Source organism: Ornithodoros turicata, chromosome 8, assembly GCF_037126465.1.
Source record: "Ornithodoros turicata isolate Travis chromosome 8, ASM3712646v1, whole genome shotgun sequence".
Taxonomy (NCBI): Eukaryota; Metazoa; Arthropoda; class Arachnida; order Ixodida; family Argasidae; genus Ornithodoros; species Ornithodoros turicata.
The window spans coordinates 4481983-4501717 of NC_088208.1; the positions used below are offsets into that span (position 1 = coordinate 4481983).

General features: G+C 45.8%; 2 protein-coding genes across 5 annotated transcripts in view; one reads left to right on the top strand and one right to left on the bottom strand.

Moving 5' to 3' along the window:
* The first annotated feature begins 3775 nt into the window (after positions 1 to 3775).
* Positions 3776 to 5708, top strand: LOC135366409 (tubulin alpha chain-like). The gene is made up of 3 exons (XM_064599091.1): positions 3776 to 3970; positions 4457 to 4984; positions 5322 to 5708. The coding sequence occupies exons 1-3, from the start codon at positions 3902 to 3904 to the stop codon at positions 5619 to 5621; spliced, it is 897 nt and encodes a 298-aa protein (XP_064455161.1). The 5' UTR covers positions 3776 to 3901; the 3' UTR covers positions 5622 to 5708.
* A 7897-nt stretch (positions 5709 to 13605) lies between these two features.
* LOC135366411 (WD repeat-containing protein 75-like) overlaps positions 13606 to 19735 on the bottom strand; it is a 61719-nt gene continuing 55589 nt past the window's right edge. For all 4 annotated transcript variants that reach the window (XM_064599093.1, XM_064599094.1, XM_064599092.1 and 1 more), the window contains 2 exons: positions 19058 to 19146; positions 13606 to 13869 (listed from right to left, as the gene is read on the bottom strand). In XM_064599093.1, coding sequence (XP_064455163.1) covers positions 13671 to 13869; positions 19058 to 19146 — 288 coding nt within the window. In that variant the 3' untranslated portion in view covers positions 13606 to 13670. The remainder of the gene's footprint in view (positions 13870 to 19057; positions 19147 to 19735) is intronic.

The following is a 19735-nucleotide window of genomic DNA, read 5'->3' on the forward strand; positions in this document are numbered from 1 at the left end:
AAGGAGAACACCTCTCCACAGATGCCGATGAAGAAAGGCTTTCGTACAACAACGTAGTCCCGACGGTTGTCCGCAACAACAGTGAAAAACTGGCCATCTAAAATTGTTTGTCGCACAGGGTAACCTCAGTATCTTGCGTATTTAGGAGGTATTCACAAAAATAAATACTGAAAAATGGTATTTAAATATAATTATAAATACATTTTTCAAGTATGTACTTAAACACAAAATATAAATACATGTATTTATATTTTAAATACTATTTTTGCCCATCCCTGCTGTATATACAGGGTGATCCCAGAAAACGTGTCATTGAATTATAATAAAAAAAACTACACCACCTAGAGTCATGCGGTCAACGGCATTTGTTCTTACTGGGTTTTTGCCACCTCCTCATGTGAAGGTCGTGTAACGTAAGTTCAATTATGTAAATTTTTGCGAGCTTAAGTCGGAAATTTGCCTAGTAAAGGTCACTTTTTTACCCCACCAATGTGAAGAGCGTGGCTAACTTAGTCAAATTAATGATAATTGACAGGGATATTCGGGAGCTATCCCATCGGAAAAAATTGCCGAACATCATGCTCTACGGAGATTGCACAGAATAGCGTACGATGAATTTTTCAGCGCAATCTTTGTCAGTCCGACGGAAGAAGGTTGGAAACCCAGCCCTCCCCGACACCGCAGAAAGAGATAAAAACAGGCACGGCTTAGGCAATTTGAGGCTTTGTTTGTATCTGTCCCTTCTATGTTGTTCCAGCCTCAGAACATCAGTTTATCTCTTGTTCAACGGCTTATCCCGTCCGACTTTCGCAGGGATAGTGCTTTCCCTCTCCCAATTTTAGGAACTGTTACTTTTTCTACTATCACTCTGTGGGCTGGCTTCGGAACCTCCTTTCGTCGCACTGAGACCGAACACCATGATATTCGGCTATTTTTTCCGATCGGATCTCTCGTGAATATCACTGTGAATTATCATGAATTTGAGTGAATTCGGCACGCTCTTCATATTGCTGGGGTAGAAAAGTTACCTTTACTTGGCAAATTTCCGAGTTCAGTTCGCAAATATTTACATAAAAATACTTGGAGTACATGTCACTCACATTAGGAGGTGGCAAAAACCTAGTAAGAACAAATTCTGTTGACCGCATGATTCTAGGTGGCGTAGTTTTTTTATTATAATTCAATGACACGTTTTCTGGGACACCCTGTATAAATGCGAGTAGGAGGACAAACCGATGGATATACGTCGTCGGCTGCACGGTCGGCTGTGCGACTTTCGGTCTTTCAGATTTTCTCTTCGTTTTTCTTTTCTCCTTCTGTTCTTTATTGCGCCGTGTATAGCGAAAGCAAACTATCTGAGCCTAAATACAGCACGCGTCCGTGTGTACGACGCTGCAGGATAAATTGCCAACATGCGTGTGTGAACTTACAAAAGAGCATACCAACCTGGTTTTCTTTGTGCATTTGAAATAAAGAAGGTAAAAACAACCACACTGACCGTATTTAAAATCGCGAATTGGTCGAAAATGACTCGAACTCTTTGTTTGCACTTGCTCTTGCCCGTGCTCTCTTTTTGCTGCACGTACACTTCACTCTGTGGTAGGGCGGCGGCGGTCAGTGATGAACGATAATGGGCCTTTTACATAAAGACCACGGTCTCAGAACCGCACCATTCCAATCCAACTACCATGAAGCGTCGTTTGCTGATTAACGTGTACTCGCATCTCCTAACTGGTAATCAATATATCATTATCAATGACTAAATGACTTAGGCCAAGTTAGCAGGCTTGGTTGACTGTCATATTCCTGCCGAGGTTCTGCAAACAACCCACTGGGTAAGTTAACCACCGCGACATGAACTACGTGCAGGGGTAGTCAACCCAAACCGGTAATTTATGGTTATGCTGCTATCGCCACTACTAGTCTTGTCTTTCATATCGCGCAAAATCTTTCAATATCTTGAACGACCGTTGACGTCTTCCTGCCCACTTCAACTACTGTACCACACAAACGGAAGTGTGCTTTAACCTGCCTGTTGTGCTTCATTCTCACCCGTGGCCCCTGAACCGGTTCGCGCACCGAACCGTTTGAAAAAAAAAAAAAAAAACAGTTCGAACCAGTATAGTTGCCTTCCGGAGCTGAACCGGAACTGAACCCTTATCGTCGAACCTAAACCCGAACCGAACCGATAAACGTTTCGGTTCGACTCTCTGCTCGGTCACATGCCCCCACTCGAACAGCGTGGTGGTGGTGGGTGGTGAAAGGGCTTGCCGTTGTCGGCCTCACGTAGGTGGGCAACGTCACGACTGACGCCCTGGGGGAATGTGCGTCCTGGGCCGACTTCTATAAGGGAACTGTCAGACATATGCTCAGACGCTTTCAGACATATGTCGGCACTCGAACAGCTTGAAACATCGAAACATCCAAATTTCATGCCAATCCAGATCCAAACTGCCGCCGCAAATGTGTACAGTAAACGTCAGTTCCGGTTTATAGCGGAACTGACGTTACTTTTGCCAGCAGCCATAGCCAAACCTAGTCAAAAACCAAAGACGCCGATGACGGTTCCGAGTTTAGAACGATTACGCATGCGTGAAAATATCCTTATATAGCACGGCTACATGCGCAGTTCGTCGGTTCTGTTCGCAGTTGGACACATCCCTGCTAGAAATGGTCCCATTGAAGATTTTCCGAAAAACTCATTGAATTCAATTGGACGTCTTTCAGACAAACACCATTAAAAAATCAACTGAAATTCCAATTCCCAATAGATGATTTGGAACAAATATTATATTGGACACAACTGGTGTTTTAATTGGTCTCAATGAAAATCCTCTGTAGAAGTCAATGGGGCCCAATAGACGAGTTCAGAAAATCCCAGAGCGCTTAGCGTCACTTGGAACTGTGGGAGTTTACTAATCCGAAAGAAATGGGTGACCTCCAAACTGTTCCGATTTCTCCCCTACCGGTCCATTGTCCACGACGTGTCAAGGTCAGCGGATTATTCTTATTCGTTCCCCCACTCAGTAAGCTCCCAGGATGCAATGCGTGCGCAAAGAGCACTGGGATTTTCTGAACTCGTCTATTCGAGACACATTGAATAGCACCCATACAAATTCATTCGAGGTCAGTCTTGCGTCCCATTGAGCCAACGTGCTGCACTATGGAATTTCCCACTGAAGTCACCCTGATATTCTCCCTGCCAATGCACTTTTTTTAATGAGTAGTAACATTCAAAACCGTTGCTCCTAATGAAAGTTACGTTGAAGAATGAAAGAAGTTGTGGCTGCAAAAAGAAATACACTCGGTGTGGTTTCTTCGTGAAAATTTATTGTTCACATAACAATACAGTAGGTGTGAAACTATGACAAATAGCAAGACACAAAAACGAAAAGTTATTTCAAATGACTTGCACAGGTGTGAGTATTCATGGAACTGAGAAACCACACGAAACAATAAATAGCACGAACAAATACTCAATTCAGCACTTACGCGTCTTTGAAGGCGTGCCTACGTTCATCATACAACACACACTACCGTAATCCATGGAGGCTCGTTCTCGCAACGTCCAAACAACGAACAGCGCACAACGCAGGGGGGAAATTTTCTTCAATCACCGAGTTTTTCGATGACCATGTTCTTCACTGTCTTGTACACTGTCTTGTACTTGAGCGAAAATTAACGCATATCCAACTTAGGCGAGACGCGTTCCCACGACGTCGTGATAGTCACATCGTGACAAAGACTCCCTTGCCTGCCGCCCTACACAATCGGCAAGGAGATCGTCGACCTTGTGCTGGACCGCATCCGCAAGCTGGCGGATCAGTGTACGGGCCTGCAAGGCTTCCTCATCTTCCACAGCTTCGGCGGAGGCACTGGCTCTGGGTTCACGTCCCTACTCATGGAACGCCTCTCCGTTGATTACGGGAAGAAGTCCAAGCTGGAATTTGCCATCTACCCAGCCCCTCAGGTATAGCTTTGCTAGCATTTGGAAGTGCTTATGTTTGGGGAGGGGATGCAAGCTGATGTCCTGGATTGCCTAGAGTGGCCAATGCCTTTGGCAAGGCCCTCTTGCTTTCCTATGGCTCTCTGGAGCTGACTCATTCAGTGGTCCGTGGCCATGACATCTTACAGCAACCGTCTCCCCAGCTATATGCTGGTGAGGGCTGATCTCCGCATATTCCTGAGCATCATGTAGTCCATACGGACTGTGACATTGAGGTAAAACCATGTGGAGGACATTTCCACCGTTAGGGTGTATGCTTCTCTGGAAGTATTTGCATTAAGAACTTGGAAACGCTGAATGAAATATGCGTATAGTATTGAAGTTGCGGGTGTATCTACACTAGTGGCATATCTGCTAGCAACTGGCACCACCTTGCAAATAAGGTTGTGGATTCTTGTTCTGATGATATTGTGCATCTCAATGTGTTGCTATTCCATCTGTCTCCTTCAGATCTCTACCGCTGTTGTGGAACCTTACAACTCCATCCTGACCACCCATACCACCCTCGAACACTCCGACTGCGCTTTCATGGTAGACAACGAGGCCATCTTCGACATCTGCCGCCGAAACCTGGACGTTGAGCGTCCCACTTACACGAACCTCAATCGCCTTATTGGTCAGATAGTTTCATCCATCACCGCTTCCCTGCGCTTCGATGGTGCCCTCAACGTTGACCTGACTGAGTTCCAGACCAACTTGGTGCCGTACCCTCGCATCCACTTCCCCCTTGTCACCTACGCTCCAGTCATTTCCGCTGAGAAGGCCTACCACGAGCAGTTGACAGTCGCTGAGATCACAAACTCTTGCTTCGAGCCGGCCAATCAGATGGTGAAGTGCGATCCTCGGCACGGAAAGTACATGGCCTGCTGCCTCCTGTATCGTGGTGATGTTGTACCCAAGGATGTGAATGCTGCCATTGCAGCTATCAAAACCAAGCGTTCCATCCAGTTTGTGGACTGGTGTCCAACCGGTTTTAAGGTAAGCCGTTTGTACGATTTGTTGCGCGGAGTGGCTCTGTTTTGTTACGGTTGCGTGGAGTGGCTCTGTTTCGACGGAGCCCTCTCGCTTCCTGACGGCTGCCGAGCCGATCTGCTCGGTGTTCCTCCGCCGTGGTGTCGTACACAAACCCCGTCCCCAGTCACGACTGGTGAGGGTGGTGCACCTGCATATTCCTGAGCACCGTGTAGTCCATATGGATGGTGACACTGGGGCAAAACCATGCAGAGGACATCTTGCTATTTCACATTTCCTGTGTGCAGGCACTACGGAATGTGTGTAAATGTGCCTATCTCACTTGACCATTATCTTTGTGCAGGTCGGCATCAACTACCAACCCCCGACAGTTGTTCCTGGTGGTGACCTGGCTAAGGTTCAGCGTGCAGTCTGCATGCTTTCAAACACCACTGCCATTGCGGAAGCCTGGGCACGTCTGGACCACAAGTTTGACCTGATGTATGCCAAGCGTGCTTTTGTCCACTGGTATGTGGGCGAAGGAATGGAGGAAGGAGAGTTTTCTGAAGCTCGTGAAGACTTGGCTGCATTGGAGAAAGACTACGAGGAGGTTGGCATCGATTCCGCCGAGGGAGCGGATGATGAAGGCGGAGAGGAGTTCTGAGTTACTGCCATTGTGTTCACTGTAAAAGTTTTGTTTATGACTGCACTCAATTTTTGTGTGCAGTAAATAAATGCGGTGCATCGAAAATAGTCTTTCTTTGGTGGTGGAGTGGAGCCTAATATTAGGTAAATTGCATCTAAAAATTGCAAATTTCAAATGTTCGGAAAATGTAATGTAGTTGTATGCAATATGATTTAGATTAGAACCCATCTATTCAACAAATCAAGATATGTATGCACCTGAGTCAAGATTTACATGGATTTCATAAAGGTGCAAAACAAGAATTTCTTTAAAGCTCTTTTCTATCCTCTATTTTTAAATTGAGGTTTACGAACTGAGTTCCTAGGACCAATTTCGTCTGCAAAGGGCTCGTACAAGTCACTCTGGGAAAGAAAGTATTAGTAGAGTACCGAATATTCAAACTTCAAAAGTATTTCAGTAGAATAGTAAGTGCTCAGAAAAGTAGCCAGTTACTTTCAAGTTACAATTAGGCGAAATAGATGTAGGTATCATTTCCTTGAGCCTGAGGGAGTACACACACCCCCATAAAAAGAGACCGGACGACACGAGACCCTGTTAGAATCCAGTGCCATTGCCGTGAGCCAGCAGTCTGTAGCCATTGATAAGAGCCTTTGTGAACTCCTATACCTACTTGACCTACATACCCTTTCCCCTGCCACCTTCTAGGTGGGGTGCCTTCCTTCTGTAATACCATGGCACTATTTCGTTATTAAAAGGAAAAATATTGGCTGTTTGTTTTATGGTGGGGAGCCCTTGGCACTGCTTCTGTCCTTGCTTTCTCACGGAACTGAGTGTCAAGTTGCACCTCCACCTGAGGTGCGATGCGATTTATAACCCTGGCATGAATTCTCCTAGAACACTCACCGCCGTATTCTTGAACGAGCCTCGACTCGACTCGAGCTGCTCCTCGAGGCCGGTTTTGCGCTTCATAAATCGACCTTGACTCGAAACGCTCCTCGAGTGGAGGAATTCCTCCGTGCATTCCTCGAAAATCTCGAGGTAACATCGGTGCTACCTCGAGAACGCTCCTCAACTCGAGTTTGGCTGGTGTCATGGCGGAAGACAGGTCGTTCGCTACGTCTATCGACTGCGTTTTGTGCCACGATGGCCTTTAACTGGGTGCTGACAACATTACCACTGAGCGACAACGTTCAATAAGGGGCCATCAAACTCCTTTTGACCATTTTGACGATCACGAGTTCCTCATATGGTATACGGTACCGCTTCATGAAGAAAACCGTACGAAGCCTTTTGGATACATTGCCAGTGGAGGAAAATGTGTGCAATCGTGGGCTGCCTCTACCTCTACCTCCTGTGCTACAGCTGCCCGTCGTCATGTGATTTTATGGCGTTAGGACTTTTCGAACTGCCACGGGAGACATTGTGAATGTGTCAGAAACGACGGCGTGCCGCGTTGTGGAAAAAATCCCACACCTTCTCGCAAGCACACTTTTCAAGACGAGGTGTAATAGATTTTCCTTCTGTCGCGCTATTTAGCACGAAGAAGGTGTGTTTGAAGGATGTTTTCATGCAAAAAGTGGTGCCAAAAAAGAAACAGTGCATTGACTGGACATCTAAAAAAATAAACATCTGATGTGCCTCCTCAATGTTTTTCCGTAATCTTTATACTGTATCAAGCTGGCCCAACCCCTGCTCCAGCTATCAACGAAACGGCTCAACAAATCTTCCATTAATGTTTTTTTTTCTCTCGTTTTCTTTTGTCTTTTTTTTGCAGTGTTGTTCCAATAGTACGAATTCCGTTTGTTGGGTGGGATATCAGGCTCCACCGTTTAGGCAGAGCGCGATTGAGGGCCATAAAAGTTCGTACGACATGCTCGCGGTGACTCCCGAAGAATGGTCTCCCCGATTCTTTGCTCGGGATGTTGTTGTAAAATCCGTTTTGTTTGTTTGATTGTTTATAGCTACCCTCAAGGCGTTGGGTAAACGTACCCATCCGCTAACAAACAGTCATTCACGCCACATATTGTAACATAATAGAAGAGTGACAAGCAGTGACATCATCATTCATATTATTTGATACGAGGTGACCATGCCATTAAGGGCCAGTTCTCACTTGGCGACGCCCGACGCGACGTCGTGAGCGGGCGGCGGAAGTAGAGGCGCATTTCCGCCGCCCGTTCAGCACGCGCGATTTTCATGTTCCCACCACAGTGGCATTCCGTCGTCCAAAGCAGACGAAAAATCAGGAGGCGTGGCCTTTCTGTGGCACCTTATTGGACGCCAGTGTATCATTCTCGCCAACTCCCGCCGACGTCGTGAAAGAGACCGGCATGGCAAATTTTTTGGCTCGACGTCTTTCCTCTCCCAACGCTGGAAATGCGCGTCTATTTCCGCCGCCAGCTCACGACGTCGCGTCGGGCGTCGTCAGGTGAGAACTGGCCCTAAGCTAGCTGCTGCCGTTGTGGTTGTAATTGCCAGACCAGAAAACTAGGAAACCTATCAGTCTGTTTCCCTGTTCGAAACACCTGCACCCTTCTTCAAACACTTGCAGACCTTTGTGTTTGTATTTGTAATGCACGTTGGTTGAAATAAAGTAAAGAATTACATTTATCTTTCATGCCATAAGTGTGTTTTAAGCAGGATAATTAACATTTTCGAGTTGTCCCGAAAGACTGCTGGGGACGAGACTACAGCTTTATTCGAGAACGGTTTCTCGAGGAGCGCCTAGGCGGAGGAATCCCCAAAGCGGGTTCATGAAACGCATGGGCTCTTCGAGTGGAGCAGCGCCACTTTCCTCCACTCGTTGGAGTCGAGGCTTGTTCAAGAATACAGCGGTCAGTGTCTGGAAACCTAAGTAGCCCTTAAAGGAGTACAGAGGGCCATCCAAGAAAATTCAGATTCAAGTAGCACAGAAGTCATTTTTAACACCCTGTTTTCTTCCCATAAAATTGTTAATTAGGCCAGTAAGATGCACCATGAGAAGTAATCCACACCACAGAGTCATAATTATCGCGGAAATTGAATTTAAAATACGCCACAAAAAGCGACCGTGCGCAACGGTGGTGAAGAGCAGTACCAGCCTGTGATCTGCCTGGAAGCTCCCGCTGACGCTGTAAGGAGAACGCTTGCTGATTGGCCTCGAGAAATGTCTGCTACTCCGCTGTCATCTGCTACTCGGCTGTTCGGGGTTCCGAAAAAAAACTTTCTCCTGGCTCGGTAATGATTCGGCTGCTCCTTCTATCCCCAATAGACGAGTTCAGAAAATCCCAGTGCTCTTTGCGTACGCATTGCATCCTGGCCGCTTGCTGAGCGGGAGAACGAAGAATAATCCTTCACATTTCGCTTTCGCTGACCTTGACACGTCGTGGACAATGGACCGGTACGAGAGAAATCGGAACAGTTTGGAGGCCACCCGTTTCTTTGGTATTAGTAAACTCCCACAGTTCAAAGCGACGCTAAGCACTCTGGGATTTTCTGAACTCGTCTATTCTCCGGGAGAACTGGCAAAACTGGTTTACGGCGGCAAAGGGACAAGGTGCTGACCCCCACTGACCAGAATGAGTTCTCCTTATACCGTCATCGGTGACGTGGCATCATACCTCCTCATCCTCGTTATACCTGAAGTGACGAGTTAATAAGGGTGAAGGCGCGGAGCCACGTTTATGTGAGTTTTTATCTGGGAAACCAACTGCACACATCAAAACCTTTCGTGCTATCTGGTAAAATGACACACACACACTTTCATCAGATGTCATCTGAAATTTTTTTGGATGGCCCTCTGTACTCGTTTAAGTGTCTGATGAAAGTGTGTGTGTCATTTTACCGAATAGTGTGAAAGGTTTTGATGTGAGCAAATTGGTTCCCAGAAAAAAAAACCTGGCACATAAACGTGGCTCCACGCGTTCACCCTTAACTCGCCACTCTGGGTATAACGAGGAGGAAAAGGTATGATGCCACATCACCGATGACGTTATAAGGAGAACTCATTCTGGTTAGTGAGGGTCAGCGCCTTGTCCCTTTGCCGCCGTAAACCTGTTTTGCCAGTTCTCCTGGAGAATTGGGGATAGAAGGAGCGGCTGAAGCATTACCGAGCCAGGAGAAAGTTTTTTTCGGAACCCCGAACAGCCGAGTAGCAGATGACAAAGGAGTAGCAGACAACATTTCTCGAGGCCAATCAGCGAGCGTTCTCCTTATAGCGTCAGCGCGAGGTTCCAGGCAGATCACAGCTGGTACTGCTCTTCACCACCGTTGCGCACGGTCGCTTATGGCGGCGTATTTTAAATTCAATTTCTGCTATAATTGGGACTCTGTGGTGTGAATTACTTCTCATGATGCATCTTACTGGCCTACAGTTTTATAGGAAGAAAACAGGGTGTTAAAAATGACTTCTGTCTGTGAGACTAAATGGAATTTGTTCACTCAACAGACATTATGCAGTACACTTTTCCGAGGGAACTATCCAGATTCCCTTCTAACCAAATTCTGCCATAAGGTCCTCACAATGGACCAAAACATAACGCTCTTGAGCACTGCAAAGACCCTCACGTGCGTCAAGTGAACTCTGTCACTAGGTATTCCAATGGGCTTCCAAACGTCAGAGCCATACCTTGCATACATGTGGGGTAGCATACACACAGTGGGGTAACACTCTCTTAAGGCCGTCATTGCTTTGGTGGAGGTGCTCACCACCAAAGCAATGACGGCCTTAAGAGAGTGTTACCCCACTTACCCCATACAAGCACATGCAAAAATCTAGCAGACTTGTTAGTAAGGTTGAAAGGCAGCAAAAACACCCCCCCGTACAATGGGACATGCCCATGTTGCAAAACATGTTTGACACTCAAACTGCGTCAGAGGCCACTAGTTAAACCCATTTCATTAACCACACAGTCACATACACAAGCTCCAAAGTTATATACTGCGTGGGATGCAGCAATACATTGGTCAAACCAGACAACAAATGACACAGAACAGACACCTTCGATAAGCTCTCAAGAGCCAAACATTTTAACATCCCAATTTTCGCAACATACCATCGTGAGTCAACGTACGTGACAGCGGGTCAGTTCACACCGACTACACTGGACACCCTCGGGGTAGTTCGCGTAGAAGCTAGCATGACACAGAGTGAAACAAGGTTGTAAGCAGAAGCTTTACTGGGGGCACCTTGCACGCAGATCCAGCAGAAGTAACTTTCGGTGCGGACAACGCAATGCCAGCATCCAAGCAATACTGCGTGCCAGATGCAGGATTCTGGTGCAGTAGAACCCGAAGCCGATGCAGATGGTCAGCCCGAAGTCTTTTTTCCTCGCAGAACCCAATGCCTGTGCACTTCTGTCCGTGCCCCTTACGTCAAGTTTTCTTCCCTCCGAGCTTCTTCTTCGCCAAGGTGTGACCACAACCATGGAAACCATACATACTGGAAACCAGGCTCAGATCCACGTGCGACAGATTTCACCACAGAATCCACCAAGCTGCCCCCACAAGACCCTCTAGAAACACTATGCAAAAACTCCTCCGGACCTCTCATTCTTTACATATAAACGATGTTACTATTTGCATGAACAAAGGGGGGGAAACGGTAATGGACTGTACCTTGAACGCCAACTCAAGATTTTCTTCACAAAAGTGCACCCCTCAAATGGCACTACATTTTTTAGTTAAAGAAGTGCACCAATTAACACTTTTATTCTTTGCATGGCCAGTACTTTGTTCATCTATTGTGTGACAAGACTATAAATATATACACCAAAAATATTTTTAAAACCCACGTGCTTCTGAAACCTCCGCACACAGCCGCTAATTCTAACCTGCTTTGTTCCAAAGATGCATTTGTTCACATAAACCGCTTCCACACCCCAACAAAAAGCTCCTCAAGGACGCAGGTTGTCCACCTTACTTGTAAAGGACTAGTTGGGCTATCATGAGGACGGTGTCCAGAAAAACAGGCTCTGTTCCAAATATTGGTTCTTCTGCAGGTCCTCCCTGAACATTTCCTTAATGGTTCGCTGGATATTCTCACACAGATCACAGATTCTCAAACTGCATTCTGCGGAAGACAGGGGTTCTGTGAGTTGCTCACCGCCTCCATACCCCCAGGCTTGTACAATATATACTAAGGACAGTATTTAAGAATCCTCAAAGACTATTCAAACCTTCCTTTGAGTTCCGAACAATGTAACGCCTGACACTGCTGTACATTGACATCCAACTGATTTTTCTTCGGGTATGCATTCATTGTTTCATCCAACACATAGTAGCACCAAGTGTTCAGATTTCTTCACCATGTCTTCAACTTGGGAAGCCAAAAACAGCTATAGACCATGACATGAAGCGTACTTTTTTTTTCCTGCTGCAAGTGAAGCCCCTGATAATATTTCACCATACAATGCCATTGTTCATTGACAATGTTCCTTGTCCACAAAGTATCAGTTTCTATGACTAGATAATGTTTCCCACAGGCCGCTTCAAGGGTTGAAGACGAGAGGCACTTTGTACAGTTTCACGCTGATGTCTTGGCATTCCCGCATGTCACCAGCGATGCAGAGCTGCCTTCATCTGCTGCTGATTGGGACATGTCCTTCGAGCATCGTACATGGTTTTTCCGACATCTGTTTATCCACTGTCAGGACGTTGAGTCTTCTGATGTAATCGCGCACCTAGTGCGGTGGGGATTAGGCACGTATTTGGGTCTGGTGTGGTCTGACGCAGCACCAATACTGTTTGTTTTAGTCAGGCAGTCTGGATCTCACAATAAACTTGTTGTTGCACTTGCTGCATAGGATTTCCTTAGACTCAAACCTTTGCATACCTGCCAACCCGACGAACTCAAAAGTCGGGAGATTTCCCGGGGACGGGCTACATGCTGCGCATTAATTTTGTACACTCGAAATAGCATTGCCACAGACTGTATTGCGATTCCTCTACGTCGTATGCCCATCGTTGCTTCTGTCAACCGCGAAGACGCATCGTCTCAGCCTCTCCAGCATTGTATTTTACGCTGCCGCAACCATTTCACTGATGCCTTTGTGTGTGCGCAACAAGGTGTCCAACGGACAATCGGACATCACAACAAACCCAAAGGGCGCAGTTGAAGAAAAGTCACTAGCAGTGGGATTCGAATCCACCCTGTCAGATTCCCAGTCAGAGATGCTACCATTACACCATGCTAACTACTCCCTGGAATCCCATTGCTGGTGCCTTTTCTTCAACTGCCATCACTCAACTGAAGTATTCGATTGGATGTTGAGGCTTGCATTGTGTTTAAGATTAAAAGCGCTAAAACCCCAGTGCCGGAGAGCTAAAATAACAGACACGTTGCACTGTTGTAGCGCTTTTAATCACGATCCACCGAACAGCCCAATTCTTAACTCTCTTTGTCATTCTATGCTTAACTGCTTCATCTGCTACTTCACTTTTATTTACTGCATCCCTGCGGGCTCCTCCTCCAAAGCCTTTACAACTCCGCATCACTCGCAGTGTGTTGATTTTGAGAGCCTGTACAAACCCTGCGTGTGTCAGCTCCGTAGCAGACTTCTCTTTAAGACCCAGTGTTGTCCACTACGCTGCAATGGAGGTACCCCGGAATATCTAGTAAGAAATGTATGCGCAACATGTAAGAAGCATGGAACCAAACCAGAACAGGCGCACTTAATCTTTTTCTCAGTTTTCCTGTCTCTGACCCCCCCCAGAAAAAATAAAATAAATCAGTGAGTTTTGCGGGACTAATTTAAGAAATGAGTACAAGTTATAAGCCAAAAGTATTCGGTTTCTAGGGCTGTATCAGGTCATGGGAGAGGATTCCTCTCTTCCTGACCGTTCTCTTCCTCAATACATCACAGCATTTGAGAGAGAGCTGTGCTTTTGTCACATGTACAACATTTCAAACATTCTAGCAGCGTAGCTGTTAGCCAAATAAAAATGTGTCTTTCAAGAAGAAAGGACAAGTTTTAAGTGCTGCAGAAAAAAAGAAGAGAAAAAACTTGCACGAAAAAAAGAGGGCTGTCACATTCTTAAAATGGATGATTTCATGTATTTAACAAAATGAGATAGTATACATGGTCATGTCTAGATTTCTCTTTTAGGTTTGGACAACCAACCAAAGTCTTCTAGCTTTCCAAACACTGTAGTATTGACTGTAGTAGTTGTTGTTGAAGTTCTGGTGTTCTCATTCTGGCTGTCTCGGACCTTTTGCTCCACTTCATCCACATGCATGTCAGAGCTTGAATCATCATGTTCTTCGCTTTCATGCCCTCCTTTTCCAACACTGAAAGGTAACAAGGGAAGAGGCTAACGTAAGTTTGCTGAGCTCTACTTGTGTTCAACCCTAACAGAAGGACAACTATTGTACGACATTACTTGTCACCATTTATGTAGATCGATGCAGCTCGTTGCCTTTCGGCCCGTAATACCGCAGCAGAGCTATGAGTATCGTGTATAATTAGAGCCTGAAGTTTTAGGGTTTTACCCGATTCTTCCCCGAATTTGCACTCCGAATTGAAGGTTGCCTTTTTAGGGTGAAACCCGATTTTTGCCTGGCAAATTGCCCTCACTTGGATGTCTGTAGGAATGCACTAACTTACTTGTTTGGCAGCAAATGCAGTTACATCACCATTTGTACCAAACCACTACAGTTACTTTGAGTAACTGAGCCCGATTTCCCCCCGAATTTAGCGTACTGGAAGTTTTTTCACCCGAATTCGCACGAATTTAGTGCGCACGTTTATTTACCCGATTTTTACCCCCTGAATTTAGAAAAAAATATTTCCCGAAAACTTCAGGCTCTATGTATAATGCACGTGTACAACAATAGTACAACGCTACTTTCGAAGGCTTCAGGTAAAAGGTAAAACACGCGTATCACGATGTCGGCAATCGCAAATTTAATCGTTATACGAGGGATATCACTGTAGGAGTGTATGCCTAACTCACGGCCCTGCTACATGACTTGTGCGGTTCGCATTATCCAGCAGGCAACGTGAAAGAGAGCTCTGGAAACCAGCTCGGCGTGATGATTACCTGCCGGAAGCTTCCCTATCTGTTGTTGTTGTTGTTGTTTTTCTTAGTCCAGAGGCCCAATTTCTTCCACTTTCACCTACAGGGTGTCCCAGAAAACTTGGCACTGAATTTAAATTTAAAAAACTACGCCACCTAGAATCATGCGGTCCACGGCATTTGTTCTTACTAGGTTTTTGTTACCTCCTGATGTGAATGTCGTGTAACGCAAGTTTAATCACGTAAATTTTTGCGAACTGAAGTCGGAAATTTGCCAAGTACAGGTCACTTTTTTACCCCACCAATGTGAAGAGCGTGTCTAATTTATTCAAATTAATGACAATTGACAGGGATATTCAGGGGCTATCCCATCAGAAAAAATAGCCGAACATCATGCTCTACGGAGCTAGCGCGCGACAAATTTTTCAGCGCAATCCTTGTCAGTCCAACGAAAGGAGGTTGAAAGCCAAGCCCACACCTGCAATGCAGAAAGATATAACACAGGTATGGCTTATCGCGTCCGACTTTCGCTGGGATCGCACTTTTCCTCTCCCAATTTCAGGGAGTGTCACTTTTTCAACTATCACTCTGTGGGCTGGGTTTGGAACCTCCTTTCGTCGGACTGAGATCGATTGCGCTCAAAAAGTCGTTGCGCGTTATGGTTCGGTGCTACGAAAAGCATGATATTCGGCTATTTTTTCCAATGGGATAGCTCACGAATGTCACTGTCAATCATCATGAACTTGAATGAATATTGGTGGGGTAAAAAAGTGACCTTCACTTGGCAAATATCCAAGGTCAGTTCACGAATATTTACATAATTAAACTTACGATACACGACATTCACATTCGGAGTTGGCAAAAGCCTAGTAAGAACAAATGCTGTTGACCGCATGATTCTAGGTGGCGTAGTTCTTTTATTATCATTTAATGACACGTTTTCTGGGACACCCTGTATGTAGTATGCGTCATATTGTTTGCATTATACCCTGTATACAACACCCAATTGGTTCATGTGGGGCACAAAGTCCTTGGGGTGGTGCAGCATATTATAGTTAAGGAGTAACTTTTTCGGGTTAAACCCGATTCCGCCCAGTTATTCTCCCCCGAACCGACCTCCGACCAATTCGGGTTAAACCAGATTTCTCCCCGAATTCCAATCACTATGAAATCCTCAAGTGACGTTTCCACTGAAGATGAACAAAGGTCGCCACGCGTAACACCTGTAAGGATGGGTCACTTACGTTCCCAGCAATACACCCATGTGTGTCAACACTGTCTATGCCTTCGGGGACTACCGCTGAAATGTCACAATCTCGCAAAAGACAACAACAAAAGAACAAAGAGAGAGAGATTAGGAAATGACTTAATAGACGAGAGGAGAAACAAAAACACCCGATAACACCCGAAGGCACAGTTATCGCCCGATTTCTCCCCGAATTACAGATTTAAAAATGGCGCCCGATTTTTACCCCCCCGAATCTGAGAAAGGCATCTAACCAGAAAAAGTCACTCCCTAATTATAGAGAGTTCAAAAATGTTTGAACGCGATGCAGATGCCGAGAAGGTTTAACATGCTTCGTACATCCTCAACAGACATAGGAAATACATACAATGGGTGCGTTAAGTTGGTGGAACGCTCCCTCTGTCAGTGGGTCACTTAACAGCTCAAAAGCAACATCCGGTGCGCGTTCCTGGGTGCACCCTGCACGCCCCTGTCATGATAGGGAAAAGCGGTACCACTTCTGGCCCGTGATGCACGTTTCGGTGTGCGCACCGTTCAACGCATAGAAATCTTACTGAGAGAGAGGCTAGAAAGAAAGCCGGGGAGGAGGATCGGAGGAGAGCAAAGAACTTGAACGGGGCTCTTCCCTCTCTCAATGTATGCGCTCGGAGGCAGCCATATTGAATCAGCCGAGGAAACGTCGTGTATTTCCAGCCCGTGAAAGCAGCCACAGTTCCAAAAACTGTTGCAACATTTGCTCGGTTGCTTCTCTGCTTCCGTCGGCTACATATTTTGTCAGTGTCCGCCCCTATCCAGGCTTGTAGTCAAGGCTGGTTGAGGCAGCGGCGGAGACGGCGTCCCCATGTGGCGTCCGTGTCGTGTCTGTTTCTTCGTGTGTGTGTGTGTGTATGTGTTTTCATATATCTTACGGTTTCACGAGTTCTGGCGGTGTGTTACTGTTCCAAAAACATTTTTGGCGTTATGTTTGCTGTATGCTTACTGGATTTCTTTGTTAGCATGCGCCGCGGCAACAATAGCTGATTCAATATGGCGCTCCTCCCGCCCTTACGTCCCAGTTTCGGAGGTTTCCTTCTAGCATACTCCTTAAGATTTCTATGTTTCAACAGGCTTGATTGGCGGTTTCAATTCTCCCGCCTTGGCCACGTTTACAGAATGCAGACGACGGAAGAAAGCTGAATATCTGAACCCGGGAAAGGGAGCCTGCTTAACACGCCCGTTGTTTTCAGGAGGAAGACATATGTGAAAATATATAGGCAAAACCGGAAGAGAAAAGGCCACTCCACTAAAAGAATATCAACAACAGATAAGGAAGCTACCGGTAGATAATCATCGCACCAAGCAGGTTGAACACGTTTTCAAAACAGGTCCTTCCTTTAACGGGGAAGGTGCAGAAACTTTGGCATGTGAACATATGGGTTCGTGTGAACATGGTGAACATGAACATGAACAAATGTGAACATGGAAATGGGGGTATGGAAATTTCTAGAACCCTGGCACATTCATGCTGATAACAACACTTGGAACAGTCACAGGGGGCCTCTACCAGAATCTTACAACAGCATAACAAAAACATAAACGGCTGGTACTATTTTTGTTTTCTGGTTTGGTGAGGATGCCCACAAAGGTGTAGAAACATTACAAGTAAATTTTTGTTGCTAGTTGTGTCAAGCTAGTGCTTTTGTCCCTTTTTTGTCATGAACTCTCCTGGCCCTCCCTGGTCTATCTTCATAAACATGTCTGCACGTTGTCTAATTAACCTAAAAGGGATATCTAATGTACCATCACGCATTCAATTTGACTGTGAGCAGCAGCGAAAGACTTAAAGGGATACTCTGCCTCAACCGAAGGCTTTGCCGGATAAGTGTAACACAAACACTGATGCCGTTTGTACAGAAGCTCCCGTGGCTAAGAAAGGTGAAGTGCTAGAGAGGTTATGACTACCAATGGAAACTGTCACAGTTATCTCTCCTCTCATGTCAGTGCCTGAGTTCAAGGGCTTATATCTCGCCTAATATGAGGAGGAGAAAATTACTTTTTCCCCACAATATTACGGCGTGCCGTGTATTATGTGGGCACGGTGTAATGAACAACATCTTCCAAAATGTACCCTTTAAAGGGACATCGCATCCATTCCATTTCCAAACTACAGTGTCATTTTATTCCTCCTGAAAATCCCACGCGAAATAGTTTGACTGTAATTCGATAGAATACATGACAAGTGCTGACAATGGATGTTGAGAGTGTGCAAGAGGTCCTTCTCTGGAACAACCGTCACTCCGTCAGAACCAATGAGGGCATGACCTTGAGAAAAGGAATGCCGTCTGATAGAGTTATGGGGCGTCTGGATGTTGCCTTTCCTTCCCTGAGCACCGTGCTCTCAATCTCCACTTAGGGAATGACTTCACGCCACCGGAGCATCTGCGGCCTCAGATGCAGCACTGTACCTTAACATTTGTTTATTTAAAGGGGCACAGAAAGTGCTTCGGTCACTTTTTCATTTTTTCAAACCAAGCTGTTGACCTGGCTGCTAAAATGCACCTTGCGAAGTGACTCACTCGACAGATGCATACATATCGTGGAATTCAATTTTGAAAATCGCGACCGCGCGCAACGGTGGCAACTCCTGCAACTAGCTGCCAGTGTCGTCTTGACATCACCACAGTGCAACCCGCTAACTGGTTTGCTCGGTTAAAGAGGTGTCGTCTGCTACACAGAGAGAGAACTGGGAGCAGAAAAAAAAAAAAAAAGAGTGAGAAAAGTGCCAACCCAGATTGCAGCGCAATCTCCCTTTTAACCCTGACGACATCACAATCCTCCTCCTCATTTCGGTCTGCAGAACGAGTCGAGTGGGAACGCACGCACCGACGTTCGGGGGCGTTTTATTCCAAGAAAAATACTGCGTACAGAGAATTTTTTCTGTTAGTTGTCATGTCAAGTTACATCCTTTCGTAATTTGCCAGAAACAGAAAATGTTTTGGATGGCTTTCTGGGCTCCTTTAATATCCAAACACTTTTTGGACGAAAAACTTAGCCAGGTAGATTGCAGGCCGAACGCGGTGGTATCGGTTTCATAGATGGGGTTTCCGGATACGACCATATCTTTAAGTAATCAAGAGCTGTTTGCTCCTCATATCTAGTCAAACATAGGAGTGATTTACATGAGGCCGCCGTCCAACATGTTGTGGAGGACCAGGAAAAAAACAGCCACACGTACCTTTCGGAGGTACCGTTGAGAAATGATGCCATGAAGTCCTGGCACATGATGCTCAGCCATGGAAGTGTATGGGAGTTCATGTCCAATAACTGGAAGAAATTGGTTATCTTTCAAGCAAAGCTGACTACTCATGCTCCAGTGCAAATCACTATTTTCCTGCTACTGAAAGACAGCAATTGCTCGTGTCTTCTATTCCACAAAAAAAACGTAAGTACATCATTTTTTAAAATCAAAACACAAAAGTATTAGAGCTCCAGAATTATTATATACCGTAATTTCACGTGTATAAGCCGCACCGCAGATAAGCTGTAGGACGCGTTTTTAGGAACGTTTCGAAAATTTTCTGGCAGATAAGCCGCACTCACAGATCAGCCGCGGGCAATACAAGACGACTGATTTGTGAGACAAAGGAGACCATAGAGAAGGCCATAAACCTTATGATCCATACTACAGGGTCGGCAGCAAAGGAGGTCAGCTCTAGAGTTCTACCAAGATCGGATTGTGCCCTTGTTGGGAGTTTTTCATGGATTGATGGGTCAGTGGTCTTCCAGAAGACGTGAATCACTGTCACCACTTTCATTAAAGCTGCTTGGGGGAACACACGAGGAAGATCAATCTACTCGAATGTGGACCCGTCCCTGTTACGCACTGTTCGTGCATTGGCAGGGCGGTGCTGTT

Coding starts and splice junctions, on each gene's coding strand:
- LOC135366409 (XM_064599091.1), top strand. CDS start 3,902: ATGGAACGCCTCTCCGTTGATTACGGGAAGAAGTCCAAGCTGGAATTT. Junction 3,971..4,456: donor CCATCTACCCAGCCCCTCAG/GTATAGCTTTGC, acceptor TGTCTCCTTCAG/ATCTCTACCGCTGTTGTGGA. Junction 4,985..5,321: donor GGTGTCCAACCGGTTTTAAG/GTAAGCCGTTTG, acceptor ATCTTTGTGCAG/GTCGGCATCAACTACCAACC.